The following is an 18,745-nucleotide window of genomic DNA, read 5'->3' on the forward strand; positions in this document are numbered from 1 at the left end:
GACCCTGGTGAGTGCCAGTGACACGGCCAGACCCCCACACAGCTCATCCCCTTTGCTCCCAATATTGTACCCCGGAATGAGGCTGATCAGCACTTGTTTCTCCTCAGGGATGCAGTGGGGAAGGAGGAGGATGGAGAGTCCATCAGCAACAAGGGCTGCTGCAGAGGTGAAAAGGGTTGGTTTAAAGAAAAATCTCACTCCCAGACCAATAGGAAAGGTTTCAGTATATTTTAATAGTAAAATGATTCTTATTTTTCAAGCAATGTCCCACCTGGATGAGTCTCAGCAGGATTTTTGCTTCCCGGTCCTGCTGCACCGGGGCAAAGCCTCGGAGGTCGTGGCTGTACCTGTGACTGCCCGTGCAGAACAGTCCCCAAAAACTCACAACGTGCTGCCAACACCAACAAACACCTCCCGGGCATCGCAACCACCACCACCACAGCACAGGACTCTGCTCAGGCTCTCAGGAGAAGAGCAGGAGTTAAAAATTAGCCTTTAATAACAGTCTGGGTTGAGATTTGGAGCAGGCTACAGAACAGAGGAGATGCCAAGGTTTTATTTAGTAAAAAGGTACGTACTCAGGTAGCAGAACACCTTACAGGGACTGAGTGGGCAGGGAGGGGTGAGGTCAGAGCACAGCCCTCGCTGGGTTTGGGGAAGGGACGGGGAAGACGACGGGGTGACTGTAAGGGAAGCAGCTTCAGACTCAAACTCTGGCTCCAACAGAATGGATTCAGAAAAATATTGCATGAAAAGCCTCAGGATTTTCTTTCTTTCATAGATGTATATTTACCAGTTTTCACAAAGACTGCAGGAATACGATTATAAACAATAAATTAGGACTTCATGTTGCTATCATTTGGCATAACACAATCAGGCAATTTTTCCTTTTTAAATATAAGGCAACACAAGCCAACACATAATTTAATCCGTCTTTAGTCAAATTGCTTAACTTTGCTAAGGAGTTACCACTAAAGAACGGGTTATAGTACACTTAAAAGAATTTAAATAATGACATGATATAAGTGTACTAACTTACGCAAGGAGTCAGAAACGTACTCTGCTAAGCTTTGAAACCTAAATATTTGTTACAGCCCAGGACTACACGTCTAAATTAAAAAAATACAAATAAATGTTTTCTAATTTTCCCATTTACGAAAAACTTTTAAGAATCTCTAGCCAACTATGACGTCACTTCAAAACTTATTTTTTTTTAATTTTTTTTTTTTTTTTTTAAATTTTGTATGATGTCTTTTAAGATTTTTAAACCATGCTCGTTAAGGAAAGTTCAAGGAGCAAATACTTAAGGCTTTGTTTTTCCAAGGGCTGTGAGGGAGGCCAGTGGATGGCAGAGGCCAGTGGGTTCACCCATACACAATGCTACTCAAACCCACACTACCAGGCGACATTCATACAGAAATATTACACTTAAAAGTTACAGTGTAGAGCAATATTTTTAGCCAGTGTACATAGAAAGAATCAATGCTTTTTTTTTTTTTTAATTTTTTTTTGTTTGTTTTAATTTCCAAACTTGACTGTGATCATTATGTTCAAGTATTAGTCTCGTTAACAGAGATGAGGAATTTTCTACTTACAATAAATTCGGCTGTTAGAAAGGAAAGGGATGTTTTGGTACACTGAGGAGAACACAATGCTGAGGTTACCCAGTAGTTAGTGTCCTACAGTCACTCGACTAGCTGCTGGAAGTGACGTGGGAAAGGAACAGAAGGAGTTAGGCACCGAGACCCTGGGAAAAAGGGATGTTATAAATAGCTTCGCTAATTCCCAGAGAGGAGAATTGTTCCATTAAATCCGCTGGGGTGTTTTGATGGAGAGGAACATGGGACTGTTGGTCCCACAGTGGCTCGTGAGAGGAGCTTTGCTTCAAAATCAACCACCCCCCATCCCGCTGCCGCCACGGGGACAGGATGGAGCTGCATCTCCTCACCCTGACATTAATTCCAGCTCCCAGAGAAATGGCTGAACCCTTTTTGGAGTTGTCAGTGGGTCTGGACTCCCTTCACATCAGGACAGTCAGACTCCTAGCAGCGAGGGGTTCAGACAAGGTTAGCTTTGACACTGGAGAAGGGGAGTGGGGAGGGGAAACATGATGCAAAAGAAAGGCAGTTCCCTGTGGCAGCCTTGCTGCCTGTGTCCTTAACTCATCATTCCCCCTCCTCCACACCCTGTCCAGAAAACAAAAGTGTCAGAAAAATCTGCCAGAGACTTTTGACTTTGGACAAAGTCTAAATGATAAACATGGGCAAGAAACAGCTGGAAAGCTTCTTCCTATATTAATGCCTAAGTACATACCCCTAGCTGGCTCTTTTCAGATGTAGGCTCTTTTTCAATTACACAGGCTTCTAGACAGTGCAAATGGTCAACGTTTAATGCATTAATGAAATGGGCTTTCGAGTTGAAAATAAGCCCTGCTCCCTGACAAAATTCTGTTGCTCTTAATCTTGGAGGAAACTGAGATGGAAATGGAAGCAGCTACACTACCTTGCTCTCACTGGAGCTGGTGAACAGATGCAACTGCGAAACCCTGCAGCAACTCAACCTCAGTCCAGCGAGGAGCTGCTCAGCAGAAGGCAAAAGCTGCACAAAGGGGATTCTGCGGTGAGGAAACAGCTGTGGTGTGAAGTAGTGTAATGAAATTCTTTGACACAAAAGGCATGTTAAATATTTGATGCATAAAGGAGAGAGAGAGATAACACGTAAGCAAAGCTCTTAAATATACAGTATGTCTTCTTCCAATGGTTACTATAATGATCACACAAGTTTGCAAGTTAAAAACGCCTTGCTTATTAATTAAAATTAAGACTAAAACCTATAATTTTTGTCTGTGAAAGTGACTGCAGCCTATCTATACCCTGGGTGTTGAATATGAAGATTTCGACTATCGGTTGGTTCAGGTGCTCGGTTCATGGGAGGCCGATGGACTTTTCCCAGCACGGCCATGCTCTGGTCTCGGAAGCAGGACTGCTGGAAGTCCCCGCTTAGGTAATCCATGGTCTGCATCACATTATTCTGGCTGGATGGGCCAGCTCCAGCTCTGTAATGAGTTCCTCCTGCACAATCCAGCGGTGCTCCCGCTGGCTGTCCCCCGTGGAAAGGCATGGCGAGGTCCTGGGACCCAGAGCTGTCACTGTTGGGCGTGGGCAGAATGTTATTCCAGATGGGCTGGAAATAGTGCCCATTGGTATATGGCAAGGGTCCCTGCAACCCGTTCACAGGCGGAGAAGGCGTAGGCTTCTCGATGGGGGGTTTCAAGCTGAAGGACTGGCCCATGCACAGTTCTTGAGGGTAGTTGGAAGTTTTGCCAGGAAAACTCTGCCCTGCGATCTCTCTCTGAGGGTGCTTCCCTGCGAGTCCAGCAGGCCCAGCAGCATCCCCACACATTTGCTGCAGATGTGCAAGCTGGTGCTGGTTCCACGCAACCGATTTGATTTCGTTCTGGTAGGCGGGCGGCACCCTGTTAATATTCACCATGGGCACGTTAACAGAGGCAGGAGGAATAGCAGCAGCAGCATGATCGACAGGGTTTACTACACAGGAAGGCATGGGTGCAGGGACATTGTGAGTAGATACCCTGGTACTTGCATTGATAAGCAGGTTGCGACTTATAGGGCTGGGGTTTGCAATCTGTCCCTCACACACTGAGGTAGTGCTAATGCCAGCTCTGGCCTGGCAGAACTGGTTAATCTGGTGCACAATGCTGCTCAGGTCCGGTGGCTGGTTCTGCTGCAGGGTGGCAGCCATAGAGAGGGGAATGGTTGAGGTAGACACGGTCACATTCGGCGGCGCATCTGCATCCGGCATCTTTCTGCTTCCATGTAAACCCGGCTGCAGCAGAGGATTCGGGGGGTGCTGCAGAGTCTGGTGTGCCATGGTCTGAGGGTGCTGCAAGCCCTGCGGCTGCTGCATGTTCTGCGGGTGCGGCAGCGCCTGCGGGATCCCCTGAGGGTGCGGTACGCTTTGTGGCTGTGGAATACCCTGAGGGTGCTGCGGGATGCCCTGGGGGTGCGGCAAAGTCTGTGCATGCTGGAGAGCCTGCTGGCGAGCAAGCGCCTGGGGGTGGGTTAAAGTGCTTGGTGCAACGTAGGGCGTGGAAGGGGGGTTCATCATCGCTTCCGGCAGCAGGCGCGTGCGTGTCCCGTCAAAGTCTTTGATAATTCCTTTTGCTGGAGATTTGACTATGGCCAGGAGGCCCGTTTTCGTGGTGGCCTGAGATGGGTAGGGACTGTACCTCTGGCCCGAAGTATCAAGTCCGTTCACAGTACGGCGTATGTGTTTCCTCTGGGGAACCTTGACGCTGTTTGGAAAAATTTTTATAGTCAGTGGATTGTTGGCGACCTTCTTAGCATAAGCATCCAATTCTGCTGGGGTAGGATACTGTGCAGATCTCATTTTCTGTGTAGTGTCCCCTGTGGAGAAAGGAAATTTGTCAATTCTGGTAAGCAAGGTATCAACCCCAGGGCAAGACAGTCACACAACAAGGGCAGAAAATCTCCAAGGAATCAAGAGGCAAGAAAACTTCATCTTCCCAGACCAGCGGGTCACGTACCAGATACCTCATTCCCTTTATTACCTGGTGACCAACACAAGCCCCAGTTCAGCTTAAGGCAAGACCTGCCCAGGGGAGCAAAACAAAAACCAATGTTCTCATCAGAGTATGTGTACAGTTGGACAAAAACAGGTACATGCTATAAACATTGGATTGTATCCAGCTGAAATATTTCTCACAGCTTGTGGTGGTGGGCTGGTTTCTATTCCCTTAATTTAAGGCTGCCTCCCCACGGTTCTTCAAGCCATTCTCAGTATTTTTACGGTGTGATTCAAAATCAGAAAGTTACGAATTAAACGTGAACCCCCTGTAATCCTGAGGTGAGAACCAGACTGTGGTTGGCTGACCCTGGCTGGGCACCAGGTGCCCTCCAAAGCCATTCTTTCACTCCCTTCCTCAGCTGGGCAGGGAAGAGGAAACACAGCAAAAGGCTTGTGGGTCAGGATAAAGTCAGGGAGAGATCACTCACCAACTACTGTCATGAGCAAAACAGACTTGACTTAGGGAGAATTAGTTTAGTTTATTACCAATCCAGTAAGAGTAGGGTAATGAGAAATAAAACCAAATCCTAAAACCCCGTCCCTCCACCCCTCCCTTCTTCCTGGGCTCAACTTCACTCCCAACTTTCTCCATTTCTGCGGTGCAGGGAGACAGGGAATGGAGGCTCGAGCATGGGCTTCCCATGGGGTTACAGCCTCCTTCAGGCATCCACCTACTCCAGCATGGGGTCTTCCATGGGCTGCAGATGGACCTTTGCTCCCCTGTGGACCTCCATGGGCTGCAGGGGCAAACGTGCCTCACCATGGTCTTCCCCACAGGCTGCATGGGAATCTCTGCTCCTGCACCTGGAGCACCTCCTCCCCCTCCTTCTTCAGTGCCCTGGGGGTCTGCAGAGCTGTTCCTCTCACATATTCTCACTTCTCTCTCCAGCTGCAGTTGTGCAGGTTTTTCTCCCTTCTTAAATCTGTTATCCCAGAGCCTTGGCCAGCAGCAGGTCTGTCCTGGAGCCAGCTGGCACTGGCTCCTTTGGACATGGGGGAATTTTCTAAGCAGCTTCTCACAGAAGCCACTCCTGTAGTTCCCCATCACCAAAATCTTGCCCTGCAAACTCAACACACATCAAAGCTTCAGCTGAAGCCTCCATTTACACCTGAGTCCTTTCCTAGGTGCTGACATTGGAAAGCACTTTGAGTGTCTTGCTGTCCATTAGGAAGCCCTTGTTGTTCCATGCTCAGCAAATGGAAGGAGGCTCATTAATTTATGGTTTGCAATTATTTCTTCAGCTGACTTTTCAGGGTGGCACCTTGCTAAGCACATGCCCATATCACATGGCAAAATGTGATTACCTCACAAAATTAAACACATGCTACTCCTCAGACACAGACAAGAGGCTTCTGGAGACAGAGGTGTGGTTTCACTTCCTCTGACTTACCAGACACCTACCTGGCCCATAAGCTCAAACTGCTTCTGCAAAGAACTTCAGAAATCTAGGGAAATGCTTGTGCCTCTTCTCCCATAATCTTATGCCAAGCAGAGAGCTGGGCTGTTTCTTACCACAGCTCTGCTGCCTAACTCCTATGGGACTACTGCTGATTTTATAATTTTCAAATAATGGCTTGCAGCTTTGACAATCCCACTTTGCTTTTGCTTGACTTTTCTACCCCCTCACCTTGTAAACAAATTTACTGGGAAAAAAACGCCCATCCTTTTTGCTACAATTTTCAGCATCCCCGTGGCTTCTGCTGCTGTGCTGAGAGAACGGGGAATGTGGCAGCCAGTTCCTCCAGAGCCCAAGAGCACTCCAGCCCCACATCTGGCCCTCTGACCCAAAGAAATCTAATGCTCCAGCAAAGAGCTTGCTGCTCCCAGGCAAACAGCCTTTCCTCTTGAAAATCCATCTCTCATTCTTTTAAGCAAATTGCCTCCAAAAGACTCTTGGATACATGAGTACCAGCCACCTCTCTCTTTGCATCCTTGCAGTTTCCAGTCGTCACAGGTGAGGGAGAGCAGCTCTGCTCTAAGAGCTCTCACTTTCAGAAAGAAAAGGTCAGAAAATGGAAAATAGGATGGAAACCAGAAGGAAGGGTAATTATAGAAATATTAAAAATATCTTTTGTGAAATAAGAAGCTTAAGAGCAGTTTGTCTTATATCTCTAGCACAGCACGTACCACAGCACTGATTATACTCGTACTCCCTGTGCTGTCCAGACTCTGGGACATATCATCCCTTTCTCTTAATCAAAGGAAATATTAACCCAAACATCCTCTCTGTTCACATCCCTGTACCTGCCCCTGCAGGCAGGTGGTTCATATCTGCCCTTTTGAGTGAGCTGCTGCGCTCCTAACGGAGAGAAGAGCCTCCAAATGGCATCTGCCAGCACTGCCTTGCCTCAACAGCCAAGGCCTTCATGAACTCCCAACCTTTATTTTTAGCATTGCCCACACTCATCAAGGTCTGTTCCTTCCCCAAGAGGTGACCCTGGCAACCCACCATGAACTAGAGAAGAAGAAAAGGACAAAGGAACCTGTCTGTGTTGTGGTTTATATTACACTTATAGCCATTGTCACATTCTATTTTCAGACAAAAAATTAAGTAGATACTTTAAGACAGCTCTGCCATCAAAATTTCCCATCCTGGTTTACATTTCCATAAGCAAATCAGAAAATTAGGTGGCAAATACAAATACTGAACAGACACACTAAATATTCTCTTATACAAGCATCTGTTTTTCTGTTCTACAGAAATTGTGATGGAAACTGTTAGGAAGCAGCTAAAACACGGATGTTTCAACAGGCTGCACCTTTTAGTTAGACACGCCACTAATCCCAAATCTGGAAGAACTCCTTCCTCTGACGAGAGAAAATAACCCCTCAGTTAAACTTAAATGACATCCCAACAACAAATCTGGCATCTTACAGAAGGCAAACCATCTTTTGAATCCCTTGGATGGGATTTCCTGAACCCAACCACCATTTCAAACAGGGCCTGGTTTACATACAGGTAAGATGATGCTCCTTTTACTACAGACTAACTCAGCCGTGCTACTCAGGCCTGAAGGTGATGTATTTCTGAGTGCCCCAATGTGCTGCTTAAAATGTGCTTTGTTGGTAGTTTCATAGGCAAGATTCCATGACTTTAATAATTAAGGTAGTAAAATATTACAGGAGAAAGGCATTATGGGGTGAGCAAGAGTCTGAATATCCCATATAAATATCCTACAAACCAGTAAAGAACAATTAGTTCTGGTGCATGGAAAACCTGCAAGAACAGTCCGAAAGAAAATGCTGGTATTAGAATATCATCACTTGTGTGCAAGAATTCCAGATCAGGACATAATAAAATAATGAGGCAATGGCGGATGAAGAAGCTTCATTAGGAAAACAATGGGATGAGCTCCGGGAAGCTCCCTAGTGGTGAATGCAAGGCAGAATACTTTTATTGAAAAGTAATTATTTCACGTTTGTTATATGACAAAGCTGTGCCTATGAGCAATTACCCCAATAAATTGGTGAGCTGCAAGTCCACACTCCCGCTAATCCTGTGGCAACCAATTCCTCTGGTCACATTCCTGCACGTCTCACCGCTGGAGCTATTTTTGCCATGGAATGAGACAGACTTCCCTGCCTCACCTCAGCACTAATGTAATATCTTTTAAGTGCATTTCACATTAAGGCTTTAAAATCCACTGCTTTTAAAGCTGTCCGTGGTTAAATTTTCATTAACATTAAACAAAATACAAAGAGGCCTCCAGGATTCCTACCCTAATGAGAGCACTAGGTTTGGGACAAGCCAAAAACAGCTGTGTCCATCTTTTGCATAAAAATCTCAATTTCAGCAGTTTCTCTACAGGCTTTACAGAAAGAGCCCTCCCAAAACCCTCAATTTAGCTGAAGATTACGTGTTCAGTCCCAATCTGCTCTTCTCTGTCATGTTCCCCCCCAACAAAATGCTCTCCAAGAAGCATCTTTTGCTTTATTTTGCACCACTGTCACAAAAAATGACCCTTTTTCTCCCAGATCATGTGGCAATGTCTTTGTATCCAACAGCAGCTGCAGACACAGCTCCAAAATTCCTGCCTCAAGTATCCCAATTGACTAGTCAGGTTAACACTGGAATCACTGGGAAGAAGGAAAAAATATCGGTATGGAGTCAGTGAGAAATCCCCTGGGTGGATAAGGATAAATGAAATTAGCCTGAATTCAGGCTGAAATTCAACAAAAAATACTGAAATTGGCAGTCCTGTAGTCATCGGTTTCTGAAGGAAAAAATATGTGCATATTGATCTACCAAACTCCTACTGCACAGGCCACCTTTCAGAAAAAGCCTCTTGTTTGAGAGTGAATACGGAAAAAGAAGGTAATTGAGCTAATGTGGATTTTAAGGCACTAATAAAAAGTCTGATCCAGAAAACTACACTTAAAAATTATTAATACAAACACTGTAAGTCTGAAGAAAAGCAATCTTGTGGAGTTCTGTGCCTTTTATAAAAGCAACAGCACTATTATTACAGCCTGTTTCCACCCCCCATCAAAAGTCACAAGTCACTGTTCATTAAAAAATGCTCATTAACTCAGCTTTCCCCTGGCCAGGGGCTGGGCTACTCATGCATATAAGGCAGGAGAGAAACACACCAATTAATCGTACCCACATCTGCAGCGGGGGTGAGCGAGGTCTGCACCAGCAGTTTCATCTTCTGTCTAAATCAGAACAAACCCAACAGCTGAGCATTACCACTGCCAGCCCGTGCCTGCCAGCTACTTTATGTCCTAAATTCTTCTAAATGCAGTTCCCAGAGCTCTTCACTGAGCAGGACACAGCAATGCTTTCAGCACGGGGATCGGCAGATCTCCAGAACAGCATCAGGTACTATCAGGTGAGGAAACTGCCCAACACACCAGCATGTCATCTTGTAAAGCTGTAATTAGCAAATACCTGATTTATGCACAGCTGCCCTCACATGAACCTGGATGATCTGCTCTCAGAACTAAGCTTTGCCAAAGAGACTTCTTGTAATGTACAGACCTGGGCACATTCTTATCCCACGGCCTTCAGAATAGGCAAGTCAGCAACGCTCACACTGGAAACGGGGAAGAGAAAGGAGGGGGATGCCCAGTTTCATGGCATCACCAGTCCTTTGGTGAGCAAAGAGTATTACTACTACTGAGTGTCATTACAAGCCCATAGAGTCAGCAGAAATGCTGTGCAAGTGCTGTGGGGGAGCACACAAGTACATGAACACAGCCAGTCACTTCTGGCAGGACCAGGAGCATGTCGCCCTTAATTAATTGCAAAATTATCTTACTTATTTTCAGTAGCATCACTATATGAAAACAATTTAGCTACAACTGGACTGTAAATCACTTGGTTTTAAAGAGCAACGAGTCCATCAGCAAGCTGAGGGTACAGAGATCACCCAACACACATTTCAAATGGAAGAGACAGGTCGCAGCCCTAAGGACCAAGTACACAGATCTTACGCTGAAACCTTGGTAATTCTGAATTTTTAGCTGAACAATCAAGGTGCAACTTCAGTGATAAAGAGGAGAGACAGAGTAAGAGTTAAAAAAACATCTAGCCCATAAACTTACATTCCCAAGTATAAGTTGTTCTTAAAAACACCAGTACAACTATGAAAAAAATGACTGAAGTTATCAAAAAAGAATTATCAGAGCACTCTGCAGACATATTTTCAGAGGCACCAAAGAGACATCTGAAAGAAGACGGAAACTTTGAACTTTAGTAATTTGGAATAGCTCACTAATATTTGTAGTATAAGCCCCAGGTATGCAGAGCAAGAGCTGCTGACCTCAAAAGCTTTGCGTTAGACTGATCCAACTTTTATCGGTGTCTATGAGTAATTACACGAAGGGAAGTGAAAAAGAATGAGGAAAAAGTTGTGTTAAGAAGCAAATCAGCTGGCACACTTTTAGCACAAAACATTTTCAGCAAAGAGGCACAAATCTCACAGGAACCTCACTTGCATTGCATCCTGCTGTGGTTAAAATTAACCTTTATAGAGCCAGGAACAGGGGAAAGCTTGCTGCACACACGTGAACCTCCACAGCCATTTCTCAGAGCCATTACTGATGGATGCCTTGAAGGCATAACAAAAGAAAGACTCTACATTAAATAGTTTTTCCACTGTATCCTAAATGTTTATGTCACAGCTGTCCCAGAGCCAGATTTAACAGTTAACCACATCCTGCAGACAAAACGTCACTCACATTTCTGAAGTCCAGTGTTCATCTGCGTGTAAGAAAGAAGCTGAAAGGAGAGGTCGCCTGGTCCTGGCAGACAGGCCAGCATGGCAGACAGGCACTAACACAACATGGGGCATTCACTCCTCTGCACACTGCAACAACAGAGAGACAATTCAAAGTTATAATACAAGGAGGAACAGAGAAAAGAAAGCGGCAAAGAGCCATCCCTGGGTGAAGGCCTGACCAAGCACAGATGAAACCGCTGCTCCAGTCCTTACTGCATCTCGTAACGGCAACGGAAACACTTCAAGAAGTGGGTCATCTGCAGGGTTAAAACCAAAATAGCTGTCTTGCTCTCCTCTGCTGCTTGACACACAGAGAATAATCCATAAGTCTGTCCTCAAATTTCAAAGGTGGTTGTTATGAACGGTAAAAAAACCACCATCATTCATTTCACTATTGCTGAAACGCACTGGCTGTCCACCAGGTACAGCCAAGGCAAGTCCTCTGGAGAAACCCTGTCAACTGCTCTTTCACATTTAATAAAAAGGCATGGCATGCATAAATTGAAGGCAAAGTATGCAGCACTCTGCCTTGTGGCAAGATTAAGCTGCATGCTACAGCTTGTAATTTCTGTGGTCCATTAGGCTGAAAGATGAATGGCTACAACTTCCTTCATTTCAGCGGAGACTCAATAACCCGCACGGCTCTGGGGCAGACAATGGCAAGATGTGCCTCCTGCACAAAGGGGCTGCAGAGGTGCCACCATCCTCTGCTGCTTGGTTCAGCATTTAGGAAATCAAACATCAAAATGAACACATGGAGCACTAAAGCTCTTTATACAGAAACACTGCACAACTCCCTTCAAATCCCACCATCGCTGTACAAAGGGGGGATCCCAGCAACAAAGCTAACTGGGGCTCTAAGTGTCCCAACATTACTGCAATTATAGATAGAGATTTAAGTTGGAACAAGGCCTCTAGAGGCCACCTGGTCCAAACCCCTGCTCAAATCCCCCTGGCCTCAGCCAGCCACAACACAAAAGTTCTGGGAAACAGGGTGGCAGAGCCACGGGGGAAATCAGTTGATTTCTCCTTGTCCTGATCTCCACAACCATCAGTGCTGCTATACAGAAGCAAAACACCCAAGGAGCACCTAGAAAGGTGCTGGGACTTGTTATATGACCTCCAAAGCATGGGAAGAGTTGAAAGATTCAAGAATTGTAAGCTGATTTAATTTCAGTCATAGTTTCACAATTAAAACACAACTGGGGAGGCATTCAAAGATCTAAAGGGGCAAAGCAGAAAGTTCGAGCCTGACATGAGAAGGCACGGCTGCCAAAATCTCTCAGAGGCCACTTCTGAAAGAGTCTCACTGCCAAGGATGACACAAACAATGCGAAGCCTTTGGATGACACTGACACAACACCATCAGCGCTGCGTCCTGGACAGCACCACCACCTTCCTGCTCCAGAAACCTCCAACAGCAGAGTTCTGCAGGGAAATTTTGAAGGCTTTAATTTGAAACCTCACCTCAGACCACCACCACGAGTCAGCCCAGCCGTGGAACACTTGCACCAATGGAGTGAACAGCAAGGACTTAAAGCTTTCCTGCAGCACAGCAATTACTCACTGTGTACAGTTCATTAGCTCCATGTTTATGCATCTCCTCGGTTCAACACGCAAAGGTTGATTAAACCAACAGCCAAGAAATCTCATTCAAATATTAATTTATGAAAAGTTCTGCACCTTCACTGAGCGAGTGCTCTTAAAAGCTGACTGAGTGCGGCTGAGAGAGCCTGTTGGGTGCCACTGTGACTAACAAAAGTAGTCTTGGGCACTGAATGTCAGCTTGACAACTCCATGCTGTTGCCCATTCACCCACACAGAGTAACACCAACTCAGTCCTGTGAGAAACTCACAACCACCTCACCAAGGTGCAGGGCCCAACAGTGCAACCACCAACAGAACGAGTTTGTATCAGTCTCCACTTCACTCCTAGGAGACAGCAACAATCTGCACTGCCAGAAGTCCAAAATATGCAGCTGTAAACCCTTGTAAAATAAATCTAAATCTAGATCTTTTTCTGACTCTCTGAAGGAGGTGGAATTCTTGGAGTCTTTCAGAAGATGCTCAGAAACGATGACTGAAGACCTGTCACATCCACAACATCAAGGAATTGCTTGAGGGACTGAAAAGTTGCTCGACCTTTATAGATGAGATTCATTCGTGACTGTAAGTATGCAACGTTCAGTGAAACTTTGCAAACAGCCCGTGGGCAGCAGTTTCTCATCCCAAATTGTGCCCAGCAAGACCAAAAAGACAAAACAAGAATCCAGCTCCTTTTAATCAGAAGACAAAACCACTGTGAGTTGTCAGAGCTTTACCTGAGTAAGCAACAGAAACACCCACAGTCAGCAAGAAAAAAAATAATAATTGTGTTTTCCTTTTTTCCTCATTTCATCAACTTCAGAAGACTGGCAAAAAAACAAGACCTATTTCTCAGTGAAAAGCAGACAAACAAAATTAAAGAGCATTCACTGTAGACAGAAAAACAGATCACACTATTCCCATATTCACCTGAGCATCCACCTTTTACTCCAGCAACGTCTGACGCCAGCCCAGGATCCCTTCCCGTCCCTGCACGAGCAAGGGAGGTCGGTGTCTAAAACGTTATTTGATTGATGGCAAGTTTGTGCGCAGCCCTGACAGAGCACCGCTGCTCTCTGACTGAAGGAGCAGCATTTCTGACAGCAAGATGTGGGGAGGGTTTGCTCACCTGCTCCATCATTAACGCTCATTAGAGCCTGAACACTGTGACACTTTGAGAAAGCCTCTTGCTGAAGTGCCCCAGCGAGGCGCACACAGCAATAAACAGGATAATGGCACATTAGGAGAGAGAACAAGTGATTAAGAGTGGTCATAGCATTCACCTCAGAATAGCCAGGCTCCTGTTCTATGACAGCAGCCTTTCCTTGAAGGTCAAAACATGTATTTACAGAAGCTTTAGCTCCAATACTGAGAGCAATGTTTTAGAGAGAGCTATAAAGGCAAGTTGTTCCCGCAGGCGGATAATCATTTTAGGTAATGCCAAAGGTTCATAAAAGACTAGGGTGGCAATAATAATTTTAAATGAAATACTGGACTTACAAAAATAATTTTAAGTAGAAGCATAAAATCGCTCTTTTAGCTTGATTTGCAGTAACCAAATTGATGACATCTAGGTCGCTGCTGAGCATTAAAGAAAGAAATTCAGACTTATATAGAAGTGCTGACCATAACTCCATCGCTGAATTTCATATTATAAATAAAATCCTGCTTCAAATTTTGTTCTCTATGAAATCAATATAGGTTTTCAAAATCGAGATCTCAGTATTTGAAAACAAAGGCATTTGAAATATCTTCACAAGTCCCTTATTCATTTTTTTGGTTAGAAATTAATTAGCATTTATTCCCTGAGATGCTCAGCACCCGAGTACTACTTTCTGACCTGACTCTGAGCACAAGTTGGCACAGACAACTCCAACATATCATCTAAACCATCAGCTGCCAACAGCTGACCAACAAGTCTGTGGCACCCAGCAACGGAGGGCTGTGAACTGTGAAAACCTTAGAAAAGTTTCTAAACTGATTCTGTACACTGCCAAACACAGCACAACGAGCTCTGCCTTGAAAATATATATGCATATAGAAAGATAAAGTATATTTCCAGAGGAAAACAATTATTAGATAGGAATAAATAAATAAATACCCCTCTTTGAAGTGATTTTAATCTAATATGGCTGCGGGATATAATCTTAACAGCACACGTAGGACGCTCTACAAAATAGCAGGTTTAGACACGTGAACAGATTTTTTTTCTCCAAAGATTTATTAATAATTAAATCAAAGTATGTTAAGCTTAAGAGGGATTTGCAGTGCTTGGGATCTGGGGGTAATTGGCACATTTCATGATGACTGTTATGTTCAGCCTTACCTGCACATCAGGGTGTTTTTTGGTCCTGGCAGCACAGTGTGTCACACCACAAGGTTCACCAGGTAGGATGGAAGGACTCACCTCCACCCACTGCCCAGGGACATCCTCCCTGCAGGAATCAGTTCCAGTAAAATTTACCATGATACTGCCTTTCTGTACTTGAAAAAATGTATTATATTCTGACTCATATTCAACATTTTAGTATTTACTGCCTCTGCCAGAGCCAGTGCTTCTCAGGCCAGGGGTTACTTTTATAACCTAGAGTAAAACCTAGGTGTAAAGCAGCTCAGTACTACTAGGAAATTTCTAACACTCTAACACAGCTTTATCATTATATAAACAGCCCACATATGTAGTTATTGCCAAGTTTTTAGATACGCCAGCCTCTGAAGCTCCCAAGAGGCCTTCCAGGGTGAGAACTCAAAGGAAACACTCCCCACAAACCATCCCTGGCCAGTGAAATATGGGAAACTGAGCTGGTTTAGACGAAAGCAAGCTGGTGAAGTCTAAAGTTAGGTTCCTGAAAGTAAACACGCATGTTTGAAATTCCACGATTAACTGCGGGCTCCTTCACAAAGCCTGAGGCCAGGAGGAAGCGGGAGCATCCACCCACACACAAAAGAAAAGCTCCAAACTATTCCAAGTTTCCAGCACCCTGGGGTCCCCCTAAGCCGTGTGAGGGTTGTTAAAGGCTTGTGGCTGGCTGATACGCTTCGCTTCTCCTCTGCTCCTTGTTCCACGGTAGCCCCGTGAAGTTCCACAGCCACAGTTCCATTGCCGCCGGCAGGATTTACGGCAACCCCCCCCCGGGCGCACGAGGCACATGCCAAGTTCAGCACTTATAAATGCTGCAAGCAACAACAAAAACTAACTCGGGGTTGTGAAGTTTCTTTGGTACAAATGTCTGCAAGAGCTTGCCAGGAAACATAATTGAATCCGGGCCAATTTTCATGCTCCGAGGGAAACTCAGTGTCTCATTTACCCCCCGGCAGGTTGCTCGACACCAAGGAGACTCATTCCTTTTCCTTCTCCCAAAGTAACCTAAAATCTAGGGGTTTCAAAGATTTGTTCGTGTCAACTGCAGACACTGAACCCCCCTGCCAACCTCAGCATTCAATACAACTCCTTCCAGTCAGCCATGCCTTGCTTGACAGTGTCTAGACTGATCCTGCAGGTTTCCTGCCTTTTTCCAGCCCTAAACCTCCCCTTTATTCTTGGGCACTTACCAGAATGGCCCTTTCCCAGGGCTGCTGAGGAGCCAGAGATAAATCTTACCGTTTCCTGGAAGAAAATTACCAAACTAGCACTGTATTCATCACCAGCTGGTATCACATCCTCTTAATGCTTTATAAATGGAAAACTGCAAAATAGTGGGCAGAGAGGTTGTCCTCTGAAATGGCAATAAATCACAACAGCATGGAGTGTACTTGGGGATAAATAAATAGGAAACTGAACAATGGAAAGTCATTTTTTTGTAGCACGGGGAGTGCACTGTCAGCACCTGCCAGCCCAGGACCTTTGGCTTTCTGCATTCAGGTGGACCTTTTGTAGAGCCCTGCAACAGTTTCGATCAAAATCAATTTTTGCTTCTTGCCGTTTAATTAACTATGATTTTGCTTGTACACCATGTCACCTTTTAGGCTGACCTCCATTTATAATGTTACTCAGGCAACAAAATTAGTTTGGTGGGGAAGGCAGAGAGAATTTAAATGCAGCTCTGCTCCTCTCTCGGAGCTGGGATGGCAACGCTCAACAGGGAAGAAAATGAAGCAGCTTTGGGATAACAGCACTTAAATGGAATATTGTTCATATCACACTCCTCATGCCCAAGGGCTACCACTAAAGGTTTCCAGGTGAGCAATTTGGAACAGGATGCAGTGCAGTAAAAAAAGGCAAGGTAGTGGCTCTCAGCTCCAGGTATTGCCACGTGTGGCATCAGTTCCATCAAATTGACTCTTCAGATAAAGCAGCAGTGAGCTCAAGGTTATGATCTGGAGAGTTTAAAAAGCCTTTTTTAGGTCTGTCCCAAGAGATTATTTTAAAACACAGTACTATGCATCTGCTGAAGAGTAGAACAGTTGGCCTTAATCATAAGATGGATTTTTACATAGCTTCTGACCTTTCATCTAATTGAGGCCTGGAGAAGAAAAAAAGAAGGAAAAGCTACACGTCACTTCAGTTATTAAAATCCATCAAGCTCAGACTTTAGCCTTGGGATAACCACAGCCAAAAAATTGACTTGCAAGTAATTATCACTGCTATCTGCAATAAAAGTTAATTGGACATAATTGAACTAAAGCCCTAATCTGAATGAAGCTGTTGCTGGCAAGAAGCCTGCTCCTGCCTGCACTCTGCAAATGGAACTGCTAGCAGGAAAATGGACAAACACGAGGCTGCTTTACAGTCTGCCCATTGCAAATCAGAGCAGTTCTGCAAACAGCTCGTTAGCTGGGCCAAGATAAAGCCATTAACAGGGCCTGTCCTCACCAAACACACCCTTCGACTATACCCAAACAGGGCGATGGCGTAGTTTTATAAAACACGTTTCAGTTTTACTGACCTCTTAATTACAGGGACTGAAACATAAGACTCGTGTCACGAGATGCCGGTTTCATCAGCGCTGTCAATACCAGAACAAGTAACATACTTTCTGAGCACGTAAAGATACCAACTCAAAAGGTTTTCAGTGCTGATAATTTACCACCTTCATGCAGTTCAATAGCCTTTCCTGTTGTAGGACCAGCTTCTTTCATCTCCGCAGCAGAGCAGACAATTAGCTGCTTTCTGTGCTCAGCCCATGCAGGTGGCTGGGGGAAGGGAGCGTTCAACTCCATTCCTGCTGATTCGCCCATTTATATTTTGCATTTTTGTTAACTAACAGACCAGAAAGCGCTTGTCATCCCCCATACTACGTTAGAACTTCTTTACGATTTTAATTATTAACACTCTGTCCTTCACCAAAGCATATCAAAGCACTTAACAAACATTACCGAAGCCACATAACCACTCTGTAACAGGCAAAAAATTGCACACGACTCCTTTCACAGGGGCTTAAGGTTTTTTGACCAGATTTATGTTAGAACAGTGGTCTCCTGATGATGGACTAGCCTATGACAGAAGAGATGGAGGGAAGTATCCAGCTCACCACAGGTTCCTGACGGAATTTTGGATGAAGCATTTAATCACCCGATGCCGCAGTCGCTCTTTGTTTAAAGGACAGCAGCGGGTGACAGTTTTCTACCACTGAAGACTGTGAAGACAAACGAAACTGCACGGCATTCAATACCACCTTGACTTCTCTCATCAGGCTTACAAGGTCACGATCTGGGCAGTCTCCTGGGGAGAACTGGAGCCAGACCACCCTTCCCTGTCCGGAGCACTACTTTGCTCACCACCGCACCTCTGCATTTTCACGGCTCAGAACAGAACTTCGCAGCTCAAGAAAGCTGCAACGGAGAACCAGTGACATCAATTCCCTTTCATGACCCAAATCAGTGGCTTACTTTACTTTGCTCAAAGCCCTCACCTCTTTTTAAGCGTATTTTTAGATTTAACTCTGTATTCTGCAACGTGGCAGGAGCTGACAGACAATACAGGCGTAAGTAGGTCTTGCCAGGTGGCACAGGCCACTTCAGAGGTGAAGGAAAGATGGAGAAAAGACAAGTCAGGACGGTTGTAGGGCCTGGCCAAAGCTTCAAAGGAGGATTTCTGGCTGTGCTTGAAACACATATACCAGTGGTCAGTTATGAGACCGATGAGATACTACTTTTACCATGGGAACTCGTGCAAGAAATAGGAAAATCGACCTGCCTGAAGTCAAAAGCAATTTGAATAACTTTGTATCTGCCTCCTCTCAATTTTCACTACACTAAAGCACTCTGACCTTTAATTAATTTTCTTTCTCCTTTTATATGGTAACTTCCAACTTCAAATTTTTAATGCTGTACTGGTGGGAAACAAGGATGAAGAAGCAGCCTGGCATGTATCTTAGCTGTGTTTCAG

General features: G+C 45.0%; 1 protein-coding gene across 3 annotated transcripts in view; it reads right to left on the bottom strand.

Moving 5' to 3' along the window:
* Positions 1–213: 213 nt before the first annotated feature.
* Positions 214–18,745, bottom strand: part of FAM222B (family with sequence similarity 222 member B) — a 36,493-nt gene continuing 17,961 nt past the window's right edge. For 2 of the 3 annotated variants that reach the window (XM_032707505.1, XM_032707503.1), the window contains exon 2: positions 214–4,427. In XM_032707505.1, the coding sequence (XP_032563396.1) occupies positions 2,863–4,427 (1,565 nt within the window). In that variant the 3' untranslated portion in view covers positions 214–2,862. Of the gene's footprint in view, positions 4,428–10,792; positions 11,206–18,745 lie in introns of those variants that run through there. The other variant, XM_032707502.1, reaches the window with a different exon arrangement.

The sequence above is a fragment of the Chiroxiphia lanceolata genome, chromosome 20 (assembly GCF_009829145.1).
Source record: "Chiroxiphia lanceolata isolate bChiLan1 chromosome 20, bChiLan1.pri, whole genome shotgun sequence".
NCBI lineage: Eukaryota > Metazoa > Chordata > Aves > Passeriformes > Pipridae > Chiroxiphia > Chiroxiphia lanceolata.